At 33.9% G+C, this 24,255-nt stretch overlaps 1 protein-coding gene across 14 annotated transcripts in view; it reads right to left on the bottom strand.

The window, feature by feature from the left end:
* Chd9 (chromodomain helicase DNA binding protein 9) overlaps positions 1-24,255 on the bottom strand; it is a 246,550-nt gene that overhangs the window by 3,639 nt on the left and 218,656 nt on the right. For 7 of the 14 annotated variants that reach the window (XM_040279558.2, XM_013366079.4, XM_078032309.1 and 4 more), the window contains 9 exons: positions 23,331-23,533; positions 18,542-19,447; positions 17,400-17,563; positions 16,278-16,550; positions 15,284-15,452; positions 10,342-10,481; positions 9,667-9,888; positions 6,218-6,346; positions 3,173-3,277 (listed from right to left, as the gene is read on the bottom strand). In XM_040279558.2, the coding sequence (XP_040135492.1) occupies positions 3,173-3,277; positions 6,218-6,346; positions 9,667-9,888; positions 10,342-10,481; positions 15,284-15,452; positions 16,278-16,550; positions 17,400-17,563; positions 18,542-19,447; positions 23,331-23,533 (2,311 nt within the window). The remainder of the gene's footprint in view (positions 1-3,172; positions 3,278-6,217; positions 6,347-9,666; positions 9,889-10,341; positions 10,482-15,283; positions 15,453-16,277; positions 16,551-17,399; positions 17,564-18,541; positions 19,448-23,330; positions 23,534-24,255) is intronic. The other 7 variants (XM_078032310.1, XM_021721300.3, XM_078032311.1 and 4 more) reach the window with 6 other exon arrangements.

Below are 24,255 nucleotides of genomic sequence, written 5' to 3'. Positions count from 1 at the left end.
TATTTTTTTTGCTATTATAAATTATGGATTGAAACAGCTCTTTCATTTCTGAGTTTACCACAGAAAAAGAGAACAGAAAGATGCCTTTAGTTTCTTCCCTACTGTAAGGCATGAAGTTTGTAGAACAGAAAACAATATGATCCAAAGAAACTTTTTCACAGATATTCTCATAACTCTTACATGTTTCCCATTACCACTTGTTTTAGAAGACCAAAGGAGTGGCCCCCTTGTAATCTAAAAGAACAATAAGGATAAGGGAAGTAAGTTAAAGTGAGATGTATCATTTGAATTTCACTAACAGTTACTTTGTAATAAGGAAGATAAGAATGAAGCTGAAAAAGGTAGTCAAAAGGAGGAAAGATCACTTGGGCCAGGACAGCAGTAGAACCTGTACATTGGGAATCATCAAGTGCAGAACAATGGAGAATCTATGTTGCTTTCACATAAATTCTTCCATGATTTTCTGGAACACACAAGTCTTAGAAGTTTTAGTTTAGAACTATTGTACCAGCACTGTCTAATAGAAATATAATGCAAGCCATATATGTAATTTAAAATTTTCTAGTTGACACACTACTAATGGCAAAATTGAAATTTGTGATATTAACTTTAAGATAATCTATTTAAAACATAACCAAAATATTATCACTTCCATATGTAATCTGTAAAACTTAAGGTATTTTACATTCTTTTTTTCTGAATGAAGTTTTCAAAACCAAAACCAGCAGGCGTGGTGGCGCCTGCCTATAATCCCGGCAATTTGGGAAGCTGAGGCAGGAGGCTAGCAAGTTCAAAGCCAGCCCCAGCAACTAAGCTATTTAGCAAGACCCTGTTTCATAATAAAAAATTAAAAAGGCTGGGAGTAGCTCAGAGGTTAGGTACCCTTGGGTTCAATTCCTGGTACCAAACAGAACAAAACAAAACACAATACCAGCCAAATTTCAAGTGCTCAACAATAGCCACATAAGCATAGTGGATAACCATCTGCAACAGTGTAGCTCTAAATAGTAGGGTTTAAGGAAAAACTAATGGGACTAATTTTTTTTTTCCTTTTGTGATAATGGGGATTAACCTAGGGGTGGTTTACCACTGAGCCTTTTTTATTTTTAATGTGAGACAGGGTCTCGCTAAGATTTCAAGGCTAGCCTTGACCTTGCCATCCTCCATCTTATTCCAAGTAGCTAGAATCACAGGTATACAACACAGTGTAAGACAGGAATATTCATTAATTTTGTTTTGAATTGATGAACTTATTCATTCATTTGGTCCTGGGCACTGAACGCAGGACCTTGAACATACCAGGCAAACATTCTATTTCTGGAGTTATATCCATAGCTAGACCAATTTATTGTCTTCTTTTTACATTAGGATTCACTACAGAATCATGACAATAAATACAAAGAAAAAATATCATTAATAACATCACATTCAGAGGTAACTACTGCTAACATTTCAGGATGCATTTCTCATTACCTTTTGCACTTAACAACACATTCTACAATTCTCCCCAGCTTCCCTTCTAAGATAAAAAATAAAAATCTAATTGTACTTAGATTTATAGGCTTCCCTTTTCAGTTGGACACCTATAGACCTGTAGAAATAATAACTATTATTTCATTGCCATTTACCAAATGGTTGGGAAGCTTTACTACTCCAAGATGTTAACTATTATCACATTTAATATACCGTGAATGATTTCTCTCGTCATCAGATGTTCTTCTAAGATACAATTTTTAAATAAGTTGCACAGTTTTCCAATATTTGGATGGACCACAAGTTTATTCCCAATTCTTTAGAAACTATTATACCATGATGAATATTTTATTTGTGTATTTGTGTGTGTGTGTGTATGTGTAATGTGGATTGAACCCAAGGGCACTCTACCGCTGAGCTACATCCACAACCCTTTTTGTTTTTAGGCTCTCAATAAGTTGCCTCAAACATGCAATACACCTGTCTCAGACTACTGAGTCCCTGAGATTATGGGTTTGTACTACTCTATCTGGCAAGTATCATTATATATATTTCTTTGCCCACATATCCAACTATTATTTTAATAAAATTGTTCAAACAGTGCTTAAAATAAAAACAAACCATTATATATTGGTTCTGGATTCTTTTTTTTTAAAAAAAATTTTGTAATAGTGGGGACTAAACCCAGGACTTCACACCTTGCCAACCTTTTTATAGTTTTAAAATTTTGAGAGGGGGTCTTGTTAAGCTGCACAGGCTGGCTGCAAACTTGTGATTCTTCTGCCTCTACTTCCCCATTAGCTGGAATTAAAGATATGTATCATTGTACCCAGCTTGGTTCTGCATTCTATCAGTAAATATCTGGAAAATTTGCGACATGTTGTGGAAAATAACAAATATGAACTAATATTAGGAGGCTGAGGCAGAAAGATCATAACTTTAAGATGACACTGGGCAACTTGGCAAGACTGGCTCAAAATAAAAAATAAAAAGGGCTGGGGGGCTGGGGTTGTAGCTCAGTGGTAAGAGCGCTTGGCTAATACACGTGAGTCACTGGGTTCGATCCTCAGAACCATATAAAAATAAATAAAATAAAGGTATTGTGCTCATTTACAACTAAAATATTAAAAAGAAAAGGACTAGGGATGTAGTTCAGTGGTAGGACACCCCTGCATTTAATCCCCAGTACTCAAAAAAAAATTATCATCACATGTTTTTTGATTTTTTAAATATATATATATATTTTAAGATGTTGATGGATCTTTATTTATTTATTTATATGTGGTGCTGAGAATTGAACCCAGTGCCTCGAATATTCTAGGCAAGTGCTCTACCACTGAGCCATAGCCCTAACCCCTCATTACATGTTTATAGAATATTTTATTAATTCTTAATTGAAAGTCTAAGATATCATTAAATGGCTGGGTGTAGTGGTGAATGCATGTAAACCCAGCGACTTAAAAGGCCGAGACAGGAGGCTTGCAAGTTCAAGGCCAGTCTCAACAATTTAGTGAGACATGGGATGTGGCTCAATGGCACAGAACTTCTGGGTTCAAGCCCCATTACCTAAACAAACAAACACTGTGTGTGTACACTTTTAATTATATAATTAAATATATTATATGACTATGTAATTAACATAATAACAATTAAATGGCATCTAACTAATGAGAGGAGTTAGCATTTGTGAAATACTCACAGATTGCTTAACAACATCTCCCCATTCAGGAGCTACTCCATATTCTGAATTTTCTTTTAGGAATCTACATAAGTCTTTCAAAGGGGGAGCAAATGCACCTCCAACCTGTAAATGAAAAACAGATTGTTAGATACTTAGCACATTATTGAATATAAAACTATTTCTTTTATATTATTTTTATTTTGTACTGTACAGAGTTTATTTCTTTGAAATATATATATATTTTTAACCATCTTCAACAATCTTTATATTTAAAAGGACTACAACAAACTATATGGATTATTTATATACTATATAAATGTGCGATCATGTAAATTTTAAATGTTTTAAGTGGAATAACAAGAATAGGAAAATGAAGAACTATCATTTACTGTGCTGGTTGGGTAGTACAACCTGGATAAGAGTATAGCCTCTAGTCAGACTTAACAGTTATAGGAACTTGAACAAATCAGTAAATCTCTTTTGAGCCTCAGTTTCCTCATCTGTAAAATGAGAATAATAATAAGACTTCCCTTATGGCTCTCTCTGACCCCAGTACTGAGGAGTTAACCAAGAGGAATTCAATCACTGAGCTACATCTCTAGCCTTTTTTATTTTCAGTTTTGAAGCAGAGTTTTGCCAAGTTGCTGAGGGCCTCACTAAGTCTCTGAGGCTGGCATTGAACATTAATCCTCCTGCCTCAGCCTCCTGAGTCACTGGGATTGTAGGCATGCACCACCACACCTGGACTTCATTCAAGTGTATTAGAATACTATCTAGCATATAATAAAAATTATTATTATATGATAATATTATGCTAAGGACTTTATATATATTTTAGTTCTTACAACTTCCTTTTGGCAAAGTATTACTTATATTTTCCTAATGAAGGAAAAGTTATATAATTTGTCTAAAGCCAGGTAGTAATGTTTATGATAGAATTCAAACTGAGATCTCAAAAACCTATACTCTTATTTACTTATGATATAAATTAACACTAAGAGCATGAAATGATATATATCTTTTGTGAAAAGTCATAAGTAAATTTAAAAAGATAAAAAACAATACATATAATAATTAGCCTAACATTGAGACCAAGTATTTTTTTAAATATTTATTTTTAGTTTTAGGTGGACACAATATCTTTATTTTATTTTTATGTGGTTTTGAGAATCGAATCCAGGCGAGTGCACTACCACTTGAGCCACATCCCCAGCCCTGAGACCAAGTATTTTGAGACTTAAATTAATATTTTATTTGGGGGCTTGAGATGTGGCTCAGTGGTATAGCATTTGTCTGGCATGCATGAAGCCCTAAGTTTGATCCCTAGCACTGCAAAAAAAAAAAAAAAAAAAAAAAAAAACACATAAAAATTACATTTGGATAAATGATTTGAACCTACCAATTTAATGTCCCTTTGAATTCTAAAGATACTTCTTAATTCCTTTTCCATACCCTTTTGAGTTAATATATACTATATCTCTTTTTTCTTTTCTCTTTTTTTTTTGTGGTTCTGGGGATGAAACTCAGGGCCTTGTGCATGATAGGCAAGTGCTTTTCCACTGAGTAACATCCCTAACACATGTGTACATACATACATCCTTGATAGGATATAGACAGGATTTGATGTAGTCAGCTATATTACCTATAAGTGTCCTTATCTAGCATCCTTATATTCTTAGTCTGTGCAATTTATTTTGCATTCTCTTTTTTTCATTAATGTTCATTAAGCCTCAATTTAAATTGGAAGTCCTCTTGGGGATTTAGTAAAGAGATTCTTTTCCTCAGTAATTTATCAAGCAAAGCCTATACCTCACAGGCTCAAGACAATAAAGAACTTTACAAATTAAGGAAAATGAACAGGAGCCACATGAAGATACAACAATTAAAAATAAAATTTAAATGTTTATTATTAAACCTACAAGTAACAATTGTTTCATCTTAAAATTGGCTAAGACAAAAGAAGAAAAAAAAGTTAAGACAAATTCAATTACAGCAAAGATTTGTCACAAATATATGCAAGTGCACGATTAAAATGCTACTAAATATTCACCTTATTCTTTCTCTAACACATCTATGTTATTACTGTAAAATACTAACAAAAGCTAAATGAACTCCAAAACTAGAGGAAAAACTGGCATTAATTTTAAAGAGTTGGTGTATAGAACAATACTAGAAAGTTGGTGTTCTTACTCTCAGACCATGTTTTCTTTCTTAGTTTATCACTTACTTATCAGAATAAAAAATAGTATGTCAAAGCTACATTTATAAAAGGGTGTCAGAAATCTTGTATTATTTACTTTATCAAGTAAAGACACATCTGTCCATGTGTCTCTTCCTTAGATCAGATTTTTTTCAACCCTTGCACAATAGACATTTTGGATTGGTATTGTGGGGTTGTCCTAAGTCCCACAGAAAGATTAGCAGCATCTGGGTTAACTGACTTCTACTCAACTAGACTCAAGTAGCACCCTCTCTCCTGCTCACCACTCTGCTCATTCATGGTTATAAAAGATGTCTGCAACTGGATGAAGTGGTATACACCTATAATCCCAGTGGCTCAGGAGGCTGAAGCAGGAGGATTACAAAGCCAGACTCAGCAACTTAGCGAGGCCCTATGCAACTCAGAAACACCCTGTCTGTAAATAAAATATAAAAAAGGGTTGGAGATCTGGGGATCTGGGAATGTGGCTCAGTGATTAAGAGCCTCTGGGTTCAATTCCTAGTAAAGCCTCCAGATTCTACCAAATGTGCCATGAAGGAGCAAAATTGCCTCGTGAGGTGAACCAATGCCTTAGGTGTAGTGTCCTTGTGTAGGGCACAGCCACATGCAACGGCACTGCTTAGATACATATATGTTGAGAAGCTTGCTTATTTCATTTAATAGCTCAGTCATTGATACAGGACTTAAATATAAGTTATATAAAATTATTACCTCCCACAAATCTGATAAATTAAATACATTTCCAGGTTTTGTTACAAAATAATGCATAATGAATTGGTGTTCTAAGAGAAGTTTTACATATTTAAATCAATGTTAAAGATTAACCACAAATACATAAATACCTTTCTGGCATTTCTTCTGTTAATCAGCTGAACACGTTCTTCTCCAGTGAGAGTATTAACATCAAGTTTATTGGGGTTTCTGCAACGATGCCTTTTTTGTTTGGGTCTTCCCTCATGAAGCTGCACTCTCTAAAACAGATAAAGAAACATCTTTAAAGTGTGTACTTCTGCAAAACTATTCAAAATATTGCAATTGAACTGATTCAAATTTAATCCTATGATGTGGAAGCATCTATCTTTTAGTAATTCACACTTTAAAACAGGGGCCTTCTATTGGCTCTTGAAATGAGCAGGATTTTGTTAGTTTTTTCCTTAAATGCCCTCAAAAACTACAGAACACCTGGACAGTTATACATGAAGAGGTTACCAATGATGGTGGAGTGGTTTCCTCTAAATTGTAGTTATTTACTTTTTCATCTGTTAAATTTTCTCCTTCCTGACATGTTCTGGGAGAAATGTTCCAGACTTTCGCAGTGCTCTGACAATTTATAATCTCTGCTAGTAACTTTCATTTTTCTTCATCTCACTAATTATTTTCCTCGTGTCATGTAATTCTCACAATATTAAAAGGTATTCTTATCTTACAAAAGGGATAGTAAGGCTCAGAGAGGTTGTCTTCCTCAAGGGGATACAACTAGTAAGTGGAAGAGACAGATTATGAACGAATATTCACAGGCCTGGAAGTATAGCTTAGTGGTAGAACATGCCTACCATGGGAGTTTCAATCCTTAGCACTGCAAAACAAAGCAAAGCAAAAAACCATATCCAATAATATTAAATCTCTTCTCTTCAAATCATGCTACTTATCTCTACAACTGTTGACAAAAGCAGGCCTTGATGTTTGTAATTATTTCTAACCAATCATAACATTCCAAGAAACAAATGATCAAATTCTTCAGTCCCACCACAGCCTAGATACTATTCAACTCACATTTTTTATTCATTTACTATCACTGCACTCACTCTTTCACATATGCTGAAATATCAGACTAGTCACTGATTTCTGAGTATGTCTTACAGTCACATCACCTTGTAACTCTCTTTATAACTTCTAAAATGCCTACATGTTCCTTTTGTGTAACCTGGTCAATGCCTTCTTGTTCATTTTTTATGTATCAGATAACAGTTTGATTTCTTATCTTTTGCCAGTACTGTTCTCAATTGTTCCTGTATCTGTACCCATGGACAGAACAATAATTATTTAGTTATATCTTCTATTCTTCTATTTTTTTTTTTTTGTACTGGATGTTTAACCCAGGGGCAATTTACCACTGAGCCACACACTCAGCCATTTTTGTTCTTTATTTTTTGACAAAGTCCCAACAATTGCTTAGGACCTTGCTAAATGGCTGAAGCTGGCCATGAATTTATGATCATCCTGTCTCAGTCTTCCAAGCTGCTGAGATTTCAGGCTTGTACTACCATGCTCGGCATATCTTTTATTCTTCAGTGGAACAAATGCTGCCTTTGTGTCTGGGGTGTATGTGTGGGGGGAGGAGTAACTGGAAATTGAATCCAGAGATGCTCTACCATGAAGCAGCATCCCTGACCTGTTTTAATTTTATTTTGAGACAGGGTCATACTAAGTCGCCAAGGCTGGGCTTGAACTTCCTGCCTCAGCCTCCCAAGCAGCTGAGATTATGGGTGTATACCTCCACACCCTGACATAAATGCTACCTTTTAAAAACATGTTTTTAAGTCTTAATTAAAAAGTTACATAAAACATTATGGTAAAAACTGTATTTGCAATGAAAATGATAAGTGGATACAAAATTGAGAATATTAACAAAAACTCTTACAGTGATTAAGATAAAGGTATGGAAATCCTTCATAGACTAGAATATAAGTACCACAAGAAGAAAAACTTCATGTTGTTCACTCTTATATTTTCAATCACTAAAATTGTAATTGGCACATAGTAGTCACTCAATAAAAATTTGTTGGCTGAATACATTAATTTTTTTCCTTCTCTCCCTCTCACTCCTTCCTCTCTTCTCTTCCTACTTCCACCTCTCTCTTTCTCTTCCTCTGTGCCTCTCTGACTATATTGGGAATTGAACCATTGAATCCAGAGCACTTTACCAGACCTTTTTTTTTTTTTAATTTTGAGGCAGAGTCTTGTCAAAGTTGCTGACCCTGGTCTTGAGCTTGTGGTTTTCTTGCTTTAGCCTCTGAGCTGCTGGAATTGAGGTATACTCATAGTCTTGCAATGATTTTTTTAACATGTTATGAAATTACAGCATTAAAATGATGATTCTCATTGTTTTCTGAATTACAATATCCACTTTGAAATTGCTCAATTTGCCAGGTGTAGTGGCATACGCCTGTAATCCCAGCAGCTTGGGAGGGCCTAAGCAACTTTGACCAACAGGGTCTCACTGAGTTGCTTAGCACCTTTGATAAATTGCTGAGTCTGGCTTTGAACTCAAGATCCTCCTATCTCAGCCTCCCAAGTTGAGGTAGCAGAAAACTTCATTTCAGTTATCCATTTGATCTTCATAAGGGAGGCAAATAGAAAAGGACTGTTGAGCTCACAATATATAGGATAAAACTATATATTTTTACCTTATAAAGTACACAGAAATCTTACAAATACTGACACAAAATTTAGTATGTTACTGTCTGATAATAAAATTCCAGAAAATAAATATTTCTGAGTAAGAAAGCCCATGAGATAAGTAGATAGTATTTCAGAGGTTAAGAAGAGAGCAAACTAAATATAAGATTCTCATCTTTAATTAACATAAACTTGTGCATCTGCAGAGACACAGATGTCATACTCTTATGGTCTGAAGTAGAGCTTAAGAGCAGAAGTTTTGAGCTTAGGATGTAGCTCAGTGGTAGACAACTTGCCTAGCATGTACAATTTTGGACTTTATTTGCTGTGTGGCCTTGGACTTTTTACTTAAAATTCCAGTGGTTCAATTTCTTTATCTATAAAATAGTCACAATAATACCATTCTAATACAGTGGTGAGAAATAATAGATATTAGGAGTTAAATATAATGGCAGACAGAGTTAAATTTTTACTATGATCAATATTAGAAAATAAATTCTTTGAGAAAGTTTCAGAAGTTTTATACCTTTCAATTTCTATTGGTTCTAACATGCTACTCATATCAAAAGAGATTTTTATTATTAAATACCTGTTGAATAGAGAATGGAAAGTGGAAAATGACACTATAAAGAAATATATATTTCTTTAGTTGCTGATGGACCTTTATTTAATTTATTTTATTTTATATGCAGTGCTGAAAATCAAAAACCTAGTGCCTCACACATGCTAGGCAAGTGCTTTAGCACTGAGCCAGAACCCTAGCCCCTAGTTTTCCTAAATCTTAAGCAGAGCAAATATCAAGCACAAGTGGATGAAAAATTGTGCTTCATCATTAAGGGTTTGACAAATCACAGAAATAATATATACCAAGATCTTAAAATATATCACCTACAGGAATAAAAGCTCCTAAGTCTTCCACATAACCTGGGTGCTCCTTAAGCCATTTTTCTAAATCCTTTCTCTTCGGTGCATCATCTCCTGCAAGTCTTGTCCCATCTTTAAGATTAATAACTGGAACTGGACTTTCTGTATCAGGAATTCCTTGAGGTTGAGTATAGGATAGTGTTGGATTTATCCCTGTGGAAATCTGTGAGGTGGTTAAGCCTAAAGTAACCTGCAGAAAAACACCAAATGTAAATTTATTTCCATGCTTCAATGAAGTAGTTCTTTCTTTTTTTGGTTCTTTTTAGTTATACATGATAGTAGAATCCAATTTGATATTATTATACAAGCACAGAATATATTTTATTCTAGTTAGGATCCCATACTTGTGAATGTATATGATAGTAGGATTCACTGTGATGTTTTCACATATGGACATGGGAGTGGTTCTTTAATTGAAGGAAAAAAAGTTCTTGCATTAAATTCTGCTAAATTTTAATCTTAAGATTTTCATGAATCTTATCCAATGTCAGATTCTACTAATAATATAAAACCTGAAAATACATAGTACACTTCTAATTTTTTATTAACATTATATTTGTAAAATCACATAAGTGCAATGTGTATATTTATGGGATAGAATTTTGAACTCAAGGATCAGTAATTTTTAGTTAACTTTACTTACATGATTAGGTGGTTTATTTCTGTTAAAAAAGAGGATGTCAACACCTTCTACATTCTTCCTCCTTCCTCGTCTTTTTTTGACTACAGGCTGGTTGTCTAATATCACTCCATTGGCACCAATTGTTGATTGAATAGATGTACCTAATTAAACAAACAATTAAATCAAATTAAACACCAAAATAGAGATAAAATTTTACTTCTTAAACAAAGTGAAAGTAATCAGTTTTCTAAATTTGAAATTAATCAGTTTCTAAATTTATATGGAAGTTTAATTCTTATTTTATATATCATAAATCAAGCAATTCTTGAAATAAAACATCACTACCACCTCTACTCCCTAGGGCTGGGGATACAGCTCAGTTGGAGTGCTTGCCTCACATGACAAGGCCCTGGGTTCAATGCCCAGCACTACAAAAAAAAAAAAAAAAAAAAAAAAATCACCCGTTTCTCAATTTTAAAATTGGAGGCTTCTTTGAATTTTTGACTTGTCTTTTCTTTTTGAGTTGGAAGCTTGCCTTTCTCCTGTTCAAGACAAACCCTCTCAAACCCATTAATTCCTACAGTTTCTAAAAGCTTATTTTTAAAATCACTCATTTCTATTTTCTTCAGATTCTCCTTCTCAACTCAAAAATATGGCCAATACAAACATAAAATTAACTTCTTCAAGTCTTTGTAACTCCAAAACTTTTTAACTGAACTATATTGTGCTGCTTCTTAATAAAGGCACTAACTTATTTCTCAATTTCCCATTGTTAATTCCTGCTCCAATCTACTTAAGACATTTTCTTTAGGATCATCAGTAAAGTTTTAGTTATCAAATTAAAGTTGACTTTCCTCATTTTAGTAAGCACTTAATAGTTATATTTGTAAGAGGTATGAAATAGTTCCATTCATTTACTTTTTAAATAAATACCTAATAAGTAGCTATGCATTAGTGAAAAATGTATTTTCAATCATTAAGGAGAATTTTTTGAGAAGTTCTGTGTTTTTGTGAAAAAGTGTAGCCCTTTGTCTAGCTCTGTACCCTTATAAAAAGTTCCTTAAGGGGCAGGGGCGGTGGCTCAGCGGTAGCGTACTTGCCTGGCATGTGTGAAGCACTGGGTTCAATTCTCAGCACCACATATAAATATATAACATAAAGGTCTATCAACAACTTAAAAAAAAAAAAACTTCCTTAATTCATATGGTAAGGAATAACCAATTATAATTAAAAATAATTTATATATGTGAAAGTACTAAAATGGGACAAAACACAATGGAAAAAAGGATTTTATTATATCCGTAATAAAATTTATTAAATTATATTAACATATTATTATAAATGATTTTAAATATTTTTACTATAGCATATTTTAGCTCTAAAAACAATAATCTTCCTACTACTTTTAAAAATGCCATTATATTTCATAAGAACATCTCACGGATTTCTATCCTAATACTTTTAAACTTTCTAAAACTTCTCATTTTAACTTCTACCAATCCCTATTAATTTTGTGACTTAAGTGTTTTGCTTTGAATTTGTGATCCCCATGCCTCAGCCTCCCACATAGCTGTGACTACAGGTAGGTTCGGTGGCTTATATCTTTGTTTTTGAATTCACAATATAATTCAATATTGAATGAACTACTTTGCATCAATCCTATTTCTACATGAGCAACTCTGAACCACTGCCCTAGAGCTTAGTCACTGATAATTTCTGAAACATATTCACATTTCATAAGCAGGTTGTAATCTTTTCTGTCTTTTGGCACCAAGGAATGAACCCAGGGCCACATAACTACTGAACTATATCCCAATCCCTTTTTAAAATTTTGAGATAGAATCCAAGTTGCTTAAGGTCTGTCTAAATTCCTGAGGCTGACTTTGAAGTTGTGATCCTCCTGCCTAAAGCTCCCTTGCCACTGGGATTATAGATATATGCTACCATGCCCAGCATAAATGCTTTTTTTTTGTTTTAAAATGTATTTATTTTTGTTTTAAAATGTATTTATTTTTGTTTTAAAATGTATTACCTAATATTTAATGTACAAGTGCAGTCTACCAAGCAATGAAAGGGAGTGAATTACTTTTTTCCCCTTTTCCTTTAGTGCTACCTGTGTACTACATAAAAATACCTACTGTAATTATCAATAAAAAACATCTGTACACACCAAAGCATTCATTTATAAAAATATTCTATATAGCCAAACTTTGTTTTAATTACATATTAACATAACTTATTTCTGATGAGGATTTTAATAAATATTTTCAATGCATTTTAAGCTAGAATTTAAAAATGAAAATTTAACTTTATAAAGTCTTTGTTGTCTTTACTTTAGATCTAACAATAACAATATTTAAGAAGCCTCTTTCTATTGAATATCTACTATGAGCCAGATACTGGAGTACATTTTACAAAATGCTATTGCTATCTTAAATCATCAAAAACGGAATGAAAACACAGAAATATTATTAAGTCTGTTTTATAAATGAGATCAGAAGCATTGTCACTTGCTCAATGTCACAAGAGTTAATAAAAGACAGAATTCAACCACAGGTTGTTTAGCTCTGTCATCATTTATCTGCTATTCCACATAGTTTCTGGAATGAGTGCTTTAGTTTTGTCTTCTTGTTGTAACCTGTGCTATTTTACTTTCCTTCATGAATTAAGTTATATTTCACTTGGTGTGTTTATATAGGCTTTCAAATAAAATTCAAAAGGTAATCACAAGAATAAAAAATGTACAGCCTTTTGAAAATTAAAAATTTCAATAAAAGTATTTGCTAAGCATCCAATTATAGACTCTGGGAGTATCTTATTTTAACATCTATGTAGTATCTAATTGTATGCCATGCTCTTTAGTAGCCACTTTATTAATGTAATCTACTCAACAGTGCAACCTCTTTCCTATTCCTGTTAATCATTTCACAAATAAGAACAGGCTCAAAAATGTTAAAGCTTTCCAAAAAGTCATGTCAAAAAGACAGATTCCAGATTTTCATATATACAATTAAGACAGATAAGGGCTGGGGCTGAACTCAGTGGTGAAGCGCTTGCCTTTCAAGTGTGAGGCACTGGGTTTGATCCTCAGAACAACATAAAAATAAATAAAGAGGGGCTGGGGTTATGGCTCATCGGTAAAGCACTTGCCTAGCACATGCGAGGCACTGGATTCAATTCTCAGCACTACATAAAAACAAATAAGTAAAATAAAGGTATTATGTCCAACTACAAATAAAAAATAAATAAATAAATAAATAAAGATGTGTCCATCTATAGCTAAAAAAAAGGATGACATAATATTTAATAATTCTATACAGTGTCAACCTATTGTATAGTTGCAAAAGCAATGCTCGTATTGATACTATTAAAAACTTGAAAGAATTACTTACAGGTGAAGCCTATATAATATTCAACAGTAATATCAATAAAATGTACAGATGACAGAGTCAATCTGTACATTTATAGTGGAGTCATCAAGATAAGGGTTGTAATATTATTAAAGTCCATTTAGGTTAGACAAAAGCACACTTTTATCATCCCATCCATTCCCATTTTCTAGTGAAAAAGAAACTCCTTAATAATAGAACTCTAATTGTATAAAAACGGATGCTTGACAAAGATAAACTAATTTAAAATTAAAAAGTGATAGTAGCAGCAACTGGTAATACCAATAAATTCAAGATTACATTTATAAAAAAGCCTTGTTTTCCTAAAATGTAGGAACTCCATACACCATGCAATATACAGTAGTTCTGGAATGCTTCCAAGTATTGTGTAACACTGAAATAGAGTTCTTAGCCTTATATAATGAAGGTATAAAGAAATTCAACTCATTTCTTTGCTATAACTGAAATTAGTATTTTGGGAGTTTAGTATGTGAGACTCAGTTGATCTGCAATGTCATTCTCAATTCTCAAAAACTTTACAAAGGACACAGGCAAAGCACAATTAGGTCAGGATAGAAACAATGTCTTCAGTACCTATAGAGCACACGGCACCTGGTACCACTTACATACTCAGTAAATACTTATTGTTTCTATTTACCAAAATTTTAGAAGAAATATTACAGACATAAAGACAAGGTTCACTCTATACTGCTTATAAAGGCAGTATCTTTGAAAAGAACCGATGGGAGATAAATTTATTTTCAAATAAAAAAGATGTTTCTGACAATTAGAGCTGCCTAACAGTCAAGACAGTTTAAAATAGTAATAATCTTAGTCCTACAAGAATTGCATGAGGATAAAACTTCTGGGGATTAGTCATAACTCATTCCTGTATACTACAGTTATCTGGATTATTACTATTTTTAAAACTTTTAAACTTTCTAAAATTTTTCATTTTAATTTCTACCAATCACTACTAACTTTGTGACTTAGATGTTTTGCTTTTAATTTATGATCCCCATGCCTCAGCCTCCCAAGTAGCTGTGACTACAGGTAGGTTTGATGGTTTAGGTGTTGGTTTTTGAATTCACAATATACTTCAATATTGAAATGCTGTTTAAACTTTATGTGTATGAAGTAATTTTACAAAAATGATGTCTTCAGCTGGACAAGTGTGGCACATGCCTGTAATCCCAGCACCTCTGAAGGCTAAGGCAGGAGGAGTTCCAAACCAGTCTTTAGCAACTTACTGAAGCCTTAAGCAATGTAGTGAGACCCTGTCTCAAAAAATAAAAAGGGCTGGGGATGTGGCTAAGTGGTTATGCATTCCTGGTACAAAAAAAGAGCCTTCACCAAAATATTCAAGCCTGCAAACTAAACTGACTTCTGTGATTTAAAATATCATATTAAAAGCTCTATATTTATTAAAATTTAAGCTATAGTTATTACGTTATAGACTTAACACTGGTTCTGACATTAAAGGAAAAAAATGAATTTTTACTATGAGAATCATAAAAGAATTCTGAAATGGTAGGAAATATTTCATAATAAGAAAAATATTATATGCATTTCACCTGATACAGGCATAGATTTTGGAAAATTGACGAGGCTTGTCTCTGACGCACTTTGAAGTTCCCGAAGTCGAGTCAGGTACTGCTGCTGCCCCAGAGCACCATCTTCACTATCAAATGGTCTTTTTTGGGCAAGCCCTTGCTTCTGAAATGTCAACTTCAAACCACCTTCCTGTTTAAAAAGACACCATTATTAAAACAGAAAATGTTAACAAAAATCTTATTATAGGATAGTAAAAGAAAATTTTTACTTAGAAAAAGTAAAATAGTGAGCTGGGGTTATGTCTCGGTGGTAGGACACTTGCCTAGCACGTGGGAGACACTGGGTTCAATCCTCAAAACCACATAAAAATAAATAAAATAAAGGTATTGTGTCCAACTACAACTAGAAAATAAATATTAAAAAAAGTGAAGTAAAACCCTGAAACATAAGTGAAGTTCCCATCTTCTTTATAAATCAATTGAATAAAAAACATCTACAATGAATAATTTCTATCTTAAGTGAAAAAAATTCATGTACCATATACTTTTTAAAGCAAAACAGTACTAGTACATTTTCAGCTTTAGGCATACATCTCTAGGTACATTATTCATCATAACACTCAGATAATGTTACCCATATATTAGATACCTAGAAATCAACCAAGATTCAAAACAGTATAATAACAGGACATGCTAAATGTTTAAAAGAGGAAGTACAGTGATATATTAAAATATTAAACAACAAAAAAAAATCAAAACAGAAATTGTCACACTGTTTAAGAAAGCATCTTGTTCAGCAGAACAATTTTCAGAAGTATAAGGAGAGAAACATTTAATGATGATCCCTCTAGTAGAGTATTCAAGTTTAATAACCTGGATATCAAAAAAGAAATGCAAATACCAGAAGACAAGTATGTGAAGAAAGGAAGAGTTAAGAGCAGGCAGCCATTTGCAGGAAAAGCATGCTGCACACCGCAATCGCAATCAGGCCCTAGGGCAATAAAAATACACATACGTCTTTGATTTTCACTGTAAACTCCTTTTCTCGTACATGCTTCTTCACCTTTGACATCTGTGTTGACTGATCATGTTCTTCTTTGACACCAGCACCTGGGGGAGTGGGAACACTGGGCTCGCTATATTCTGCAGCTGCTCCGGGGCTGTCCAGTAGTTTTGTGGTATAGAAAGAAGCCACTGTGTTAGCATCATAACTTCTTCTAGCAGAAGGCCACTTCCCTTTCAGAACTGTTTGACAAATACTGTCCAGCCGGTTGATCATCACACGATCCTAGAAAAGTGTGTAACATCAAAGGATAGTTTTAATAATTAGGCCAAGGGCATGGGCTGGGGCTCAGTGGTAGAGCTTGCCTAGCATGTGTGAAGCACTAGGTTCAATCCTCAGCACCACATAAATAAACTAAATAAATAAAGGTATTGTGTCCATCTACAACTAAAAATAATAATAATAATAATTAGGATAAACTTTTGAAGACCCAACTCATTCCCTAAAGTTGAGGATTTCTGTACTAGTCTTATAACATAATAGGTGGAGCTCAGCCATTTTTAATCCAGTCTTAGCTGCTTTTTACCACTGATACTTCATGAACTTAAATGCACTTTTTTTTAAAGGTCAGAATTGGCTATAATGAATTTCTTTAAAACATCTCAGTTGAAAGCATGTATTAACTTGAATATAAGGATTCATTATCTTTTACTCTAAACATGTTTTGGGGTACCAGGGATTGAAACCAGTGATGCTTAATCACTGAGCCACATCCCCCAACTTTTTTTTTTTTTTTTTTAAACTTGCTAAGTTTCTTAGGGCCTCACACCAAGTTACTGAGGCTGGTTTTGAACTTGCAATCCTCCAGCCTCAGCCTCCCAAACCACTGGGATTACAGGTGTGTGCCACCATGCCAAGCTACTCTAAACATTTTAAAGTTATGTTGAGAAGCCTACACATTAAAGTAGAACTAATGTAATGGATGGATATGACATATATATTGATGCTAATGCCAAAATGTCACTCCACATTTTACAATTACTTATTTTTTTACATAATAAGAAAATACCAATATAGAAAATACTATATAGCAACATAGAAAACTGCTAAAACATCAATAAATCATTCCTTTACCTTTGGCCAATATGAAGCTGCCAGCATGTATCCACCCTGTAAGAAGTAAGCAGATTCTGGTGTCCCATTGTTTATTTGGAAACTATCCTGGGTCTCATCCTGGGTAGTGCTCAGTGATGCAACACTTTCTTCATCATAGGCTTTCATGTGAGGGGTACTTTCTGCTAAGAATAATTATAATAATTTAAAATGACTGCACAAGACAATTTTATATGTTCTTATTTTTTATTTATTTATTTATTTTTGCAATGCTGGGGATCAAACTCACGGTTTTATGCATGCTAGCAAGTGTTCTACAATTGAGCTACATTCCCAATCTCTTCATATATGCTTTCAAAAATCTAATGTAATTATTCAGAGATATTTGAAAATGAAAAAGTAAAAACAAATGGTAGAAAAAAAATGGTTTTTATAAAAAAGGAAAAATTCACCTAGATTATAGTAAAGTAACCATTACTTTTAGACTGACTTCTGATTGGAAGACTTTATCTGGATTGAGAGAAATATAAATACTTGATGGGCGTGCCATAATTCTTATTCTTTGTGGCAACCCTGAATGTTATGCCTAAGGAGTAGTTATAAGAGATTCTGGTTCCTGTACGGTAGGAGGCTCTTTAAGTCAGAGTGGATCTAGCTAGCACATGTTTAGTGTTGACCCATTTTCCTGAGCTTGAAAGATACTTGCAAAGATACTTGCAGAAGAGAACCACCTAACACTACCTTGCTGACTAGCTGTAGTTCTTATCCTATATCCTTCTGAGTAGACAGGTGTCAAGTATGGGCCATTATACTCTTATTTGCCTATTTAAGATTCCTGGTAATTGTTATGCAACATTAACTTTTGTTTGCTAAATGATCAACTTGTTCCAGGGGAAAACGTACTACCAAATGTAAGGCAATTTACTGTGTAAAACTGTGTAAAAATTTTTTCTGACTAATCTGTTTTGCAATGTCTTGCATACTGATTAGGGAACATATACCAGTAGTTTTAGTTTCGTTTTCAACACAATGAATTTCTAGGAAAAGCTGTATGCATAAAATTTGAGCTAAGAATTTTAAGCATGCTTAAGTTATCTAAATCAAATTTTCATTTTCCCTTGAAAAGTTCTCTTAAAAATAGTGAAATTACTTTATGCATATACCTCGCTTTTGGACTTCCTCTTCTTCACTGTCACTTTCTTCTGATGAAGATGAAGAGGATGAGGAGGAGGAAGAAGAGGAGGAAGATGAAGATGATGCTGACGAACATGATGAGGATGAAGAAGAACTAGAGCCTGATCGAGAATGGGAACAAGAAGAGGAGGAAGACGAAGAAGATGATGATCTGGAAGAACAGGATGATCTCTCAGAATCAGAGTCAGAATCAGAACTAGATTCTGATCCTCTTTTGTGGACTCTCTGTTTCTTAGAAGCTGGGTTTGGAGTTAGGGGTTCTGTTCTGGCTGCAACCATGCGTCTGTCTGTTTCAACTTTTCCACCAGATTTCTGGTCTCCAGTAGCCTGTGATAAAACACCATTCTTTGGACTTACAGGCTCAGACTTTATTAGTGTCCTGGTTTCCACAGAAGACATAGATTCTTCTTCAGAAGACTGAGGCTCTTCTTTAAGGGTTTCACTTTTAACTTTCATATCCTCTAGAATAATACCTTTAGCATCTAGAAGCCTAGGTAAAGAGGTAAGAGGAGAAGCAGAAAGTGCTACTTGGTATTGCTGTAAAAGTGGGGTAGACGTCCTTGAATGAGTCATCTTACTTTGACTGTAGTTCCTTTGAGCTGCCATAAATGAGAGCTCAGGATCACGAAGAATATGATAATCTGTTCGGCTGACCCCATGTTTAGCAGCGCCAATAAGCAAATCTCTATCATGAGGGCCACATTCCCACCAGACTGGCAAGTCTGGATTTGGATGGCAAAGCTTCAAGCGTTCAAACAACTGTGGATGTCGAAGGGCCTGCTCCCGTACTTTCCTTAGAAGTTCAATGCGATACAAAGTCCTAGAAGCCCGTTCTTCTGTGATTGGTTGGATGAAAATATTTGGATCTACCAATTCTGCATTAAAACAAAGACAAAAATTTTAACTTCAAAAATACTTTATTAGAGACTTAAAAGAAATAACATAACGTCTAAAACACACCTCTACTCAGTATCATTGTACAATTTCCAAAATTTCTTTTTAATATTTTACATAAGAAAATAAATTTTAAAAATAATTAATAAAAAATATGAAAGATTAGTCAGGTGTGATGGAACATGCCTGTAATTCCAGTGACTTGGGAGGCTGAGCTCCGCAGGAGGATCACAAGTTTGAGGACAGTCTTAAGAATTTAGTGAGGCCCTAAGCAAATTAGCAAGACTTGTCTCAAGAAAGAAAAAAAAGGAAGGAAGGAAAAGGAAAGGAGACTGGGGATGTGGCTCAGTGGTAAAGCACCCCTGGGTTCAATCCCTAGTAAAATAAATAAATAGGGCTGGGGATGTAGCTCAGTTGGTAGAGTGCTTGCCTTGTATGTACAAGGTCCTGGGATCCATCACCAGTATCTAAATAAATCAAAACCAAAATACAACGTACAGATCTTCTAAAATAACTAAAAAGTAAAACTATTTTTGAAGTATGTTAATTAACTAGAAATTTACTTTTAAGAAATTCCCTATAAACTAATCAAGGAGAAAAACATTTGTTTAAACTCACTTAAAATACAAAACAGAGGAACTGGGATTGTGGCTCAGCAATAGAGTGCTCGCCTAGCATGGGCGGGACCTGGGTTCAATTTGCAGCACGAAGGGAAGGGAAGGGAAGGGAAGGGAAGGGAAGGGAAGGGAAGGGAGAAAGAAAGGCATTGTGTCCCTCCCCCCCCCCTCTCTCCTTAAAAAAAATGCAAAAATAGAGGACTGGAGTTGTGGTTCAGCGGTGGAGCACTCACCTAGCGTGTGAGGCACCGTACTCGATCCTCAGCACCACATATAAATAAATAAAAATAAGGTATGTGTCCAACTTAAAAAAAAATGGCATCTTAAACTGCACAAGTAACTTAGGGCATCACAGTGAACTCATAGGAGAACCAAGGAATTTTTCAAATTGAGAGAAACACAAGCATATCTGCCAAATACCATACAAACTACCAGCTGGAGGTAGTTCAGTTTCAACATTAGATTGTGTTCCATTACTTTTGAAGAGGTCATATATTTGTGAATCTAAGTTACTAGTATTTAGCAAGCACTTAAAAATATTGTAGGGACCAACCTAGAGAGCTCCTAATGGCCAAATTTGGAATAATTTCAGCTAAAAAATTGTATTATAATCTATGGAATAAAATAAAATTTCATGAATTCATATTGATAGGAATGAGTAATTGATTAAATAGAGAAGGAGAAGAAATAGTTCTTCCTTGAAGCAGAATTCTATAGAAAAACTGTTACAGATAAGATTTAGTATCTGACAGATACTAAAATCAATGGGTGACAATTTGAGGAGAAATTGGATTTTTAAGACTCCTCAAGAAATCTGTTAACTACAGGGGCAAAAATATAGTGGAAAAACACATCATAAACTATCTAAACAATTAAAATCAACATCATCAGTAATAAGAGACTGACATCTTGAACTACATGAAACTACATTGTGAGAAAGACAAATAATTTCTGTTACTCCAGCCTAAAATACACTATCTCAATCCAATCATGTGAAAACACAAGACAAACCCAAATCAAAGGATATATGACAAAATAATTATTCAATGTTTTTCAAGGTACCAAGATAAAAATTACTAACAACCTGTTACAAACTATAGGAGGTTAAGGAGAAAGAACAACTAATTACAATGTGGAATCCTGAAACAAAAATGTACACTACTGAAAAAACTGGTAAAAATTCAATCAACAATAGTCAGCCTCCTACATTCATGGATTCTGCATCCATGGACTCAACTAACATTGGATGGAAAATAAAAAACTTGTGTCTGTACTAAACATGTATGGACTTTTCTGCCTTGTAATTATTCCCTAAACAATACAACTATTTGCATAGTATTTATATTGTATTAGGTATTAAAAGGAATCTAGACATGAATCAAACTCTAGGAGAATATATATAAGTTATATGTAAATACTACCCAATTTATTTAAGGACTTGAGCATCCTTGGGTTTTAATATTCTCTGATGTCCTAGAACCAATCCCATGTGTATAATGGAGTTATGCTAACATTAATTTCCTGGTCTGATGATTATAATTAGTTAGGTTAAGATTTTAACATTGGGAGAGGCAGGGTGAGAAATATATGCAAACTTGTTGTTTATTTATTTATTTATTTTTGCAACTTGTCTGTAAATCTAAATGTAATTCAAAACAAAAGCAACACTGTATTAAAAAAAAAGTCAAGGAAATATTGGTACAGACTACAATCACAATTTGAGAATTTATATAGTACCCCAAAGGTACATAAATCCTATTAGGAGACAATTGAGGACATTTAAGAAATAAATACAAATACTTAATTTTTTTCAGTATTTGCTATTATGTTTTCAAATAATTACTAGATCACTAGGACATAACACTATCTTTTAACGGACCTGAAAGTATAATGAAACCTACTTGCATCAGCTAGTATTTGGGTAATCAAGTGATTAGCTACTGGACAGACTGACAAAAACATTTGTAAGAAAATAAATTAAGAGGCTGAAGTTGTGGCTCAATGGTAGAGCACTTGCTTGGCATGTATGAGGCCCTGGGTTCAATCCTCAGCACCACATATAAACAAACAAACAAACAAATAAAAATAAAAGATTCATTTAAATAAAAGAAAATTAAAATAAGAAACATAAGTAAAGCTGGGGTTAACCCCCCACACTGGTAGAGCACTTGCCTACCTATCACATGTGAGCCACTGGGTTAAATCCTGAGTATCACACCATAAATAAATAAACAAACAAACAAATAAATAAATAAAATGAATATATGTGTCCATCTACAACTAAAAATATTTGTGTATACCCACATGTATACACATATATATTTGTGTGTGCACATGAACACACATACAGAAACCTGTATGGAATTTATGTCTTTTATAAAAACACACATGCATACACACATACACACACACACACGAATGATATGGCTCACACAAGGGACAAGAGAGGTCAAACTACAAAATAAATTTTGTGTGTGCATCTATACTTTTGCAATACTGGGGATCAACTCCAAGGCCTTGCCCATGTTAGGTAACTGGTCTACCACTGAGTCATACTTTCAGCCCCACCACTTAAATAATAGTCAATTTAAAAAATGGAGACAGGGCTGGGGTTGTGGCTCAGGGATAGAGCACTTGCTAGCACATGCAAAGCCCTGGGTTCCTTCCTCAGCACTACAAAAAAAAAATAATATATCAATCAATAAAAAAAAAGGTAATGTGAAAAAAAAAAGAGAAAACTGCTCATACTGAGCATTATTGAAAGGAACTGCTACAGGATGAGAATGAGTTATTTCTCTAGGCTTTGAAGACATTAAAATTCATTCCAGAATAGTTCCTTAACTAAGATTAATTCATTATCTTTTTTTTTTTTTTAAGATAGCCCTAAGTAGAGATCATATACAAAAATTCTTTAAAATGTCTCACAAGATGGAGCTTCATTTCTTGAAAAATTATTCAGGTAAATAATTCCTTTAGAAAGTTTCTAAAATATGGACTAAAGACATGGGTTAATTCTGTTTAGCAAAATCTATCCTTTACTTTCCACTCATTCCTAATCATAAAGCTGTGGTCAAATATGAAATATCTTAAAATTCAGTATTTTTTATTCTCTCTAGAGACAAATTTTAATAGTATGATTAAGAAATGGAGGATCTTTAAGCATAGGTTATTTAAAATTCTGAAATATTTCTGAATTTTAGTGATTTTTGCTTCTTTAACCAAAACAAGGGGGAAAATTTATACATACCTTCTTTGGAAGGAAGACGACAAACCCTCCGACACATGGACATGAATGCATACAAATATTTCTCCAAACTTTCATCAGTTTTCTTATGTAACCTAGCCATAGCTCTAAATTTTGTCCAATCAAATTGGCCTCGATCAGGGTCAAAAACAACTCCAAATGTAGATACAACTCGATAAAAGTCAGCTTCTTCTCTTCTGGTCCATCTATTTTGATTCAGATTAAAGTAAAAATCACATTGGTCAATATACATTATTACTGAAATGTAATGGCTATCACACAAACTTAAAACATTTCTAGTACTTAACACTTTATTTTTGTTACTGAGGATTGAACCTAGGGGAATTCAGTCATTGAACCACATCGCTGGGCCTTTTTATATTTTATTTTGAGACAGGGTCTTGCTAAATTCCTTAGGGCCTTGCCAAGTTGCTGAGGCAGGCTTTGAACTGGTGATCCTTCTGCCTCAGCCTTCCAAACTGCTGGGATTACAGGCACTCACCACAACATCCAGCAGTACCTAACACTTTAAAACACACTTTTTATGGCGGGGAGGGGCTTACAGGGGAATGAATCCAGGAGCATTCCACCTCTGAGCTACTTACCCAGTCCTTTAAAAAAAAAAAAAAAATTCAGACAGGGTGTTGCTAAGTTGCCAAGGTTGGCCTTAAACTTATGATCCTCCTGCCTCAATTTCTTAAATTCCTAGGATTACAGGCTTATACCACCATGTCCAGCTATTTTCAACCACGTTTATAGTATAAGGTAGTATTTATTATTGTATGAGTTAAAGAAATAAGGAATTTTAGGAGGGGACAGATAATGAAAGGATCAGTTCAGACAAGAACAATTAAGAAAAACACCACTGAGTAGGTGGCATTTCACAAGGTAATATGGGACAAGAATAAGATGGGGGAGCGGTGTTAGT

The sequence above is a fragment of the Ictidomys tridecemlineatus genome, chromosome 15, assembly GCF_052094955.1.
Source record: "Ictidomys tridecemlineatus isolate mIctTri1 chromosome 15, mIctTri1.hap1, whole genome shotgun sequence".
NCBI lineage: Eukaryota > Metazoa > Chordata > Mammalia > Rodentia > Sciuridae > Ictidomys > Ictidomys tridecemlineatus.
The sequence above is the reverse complement of the archived record's forward strand: the minus strand, read 5'-3'. Positions and strand labels throughout refer to the sequence as shown.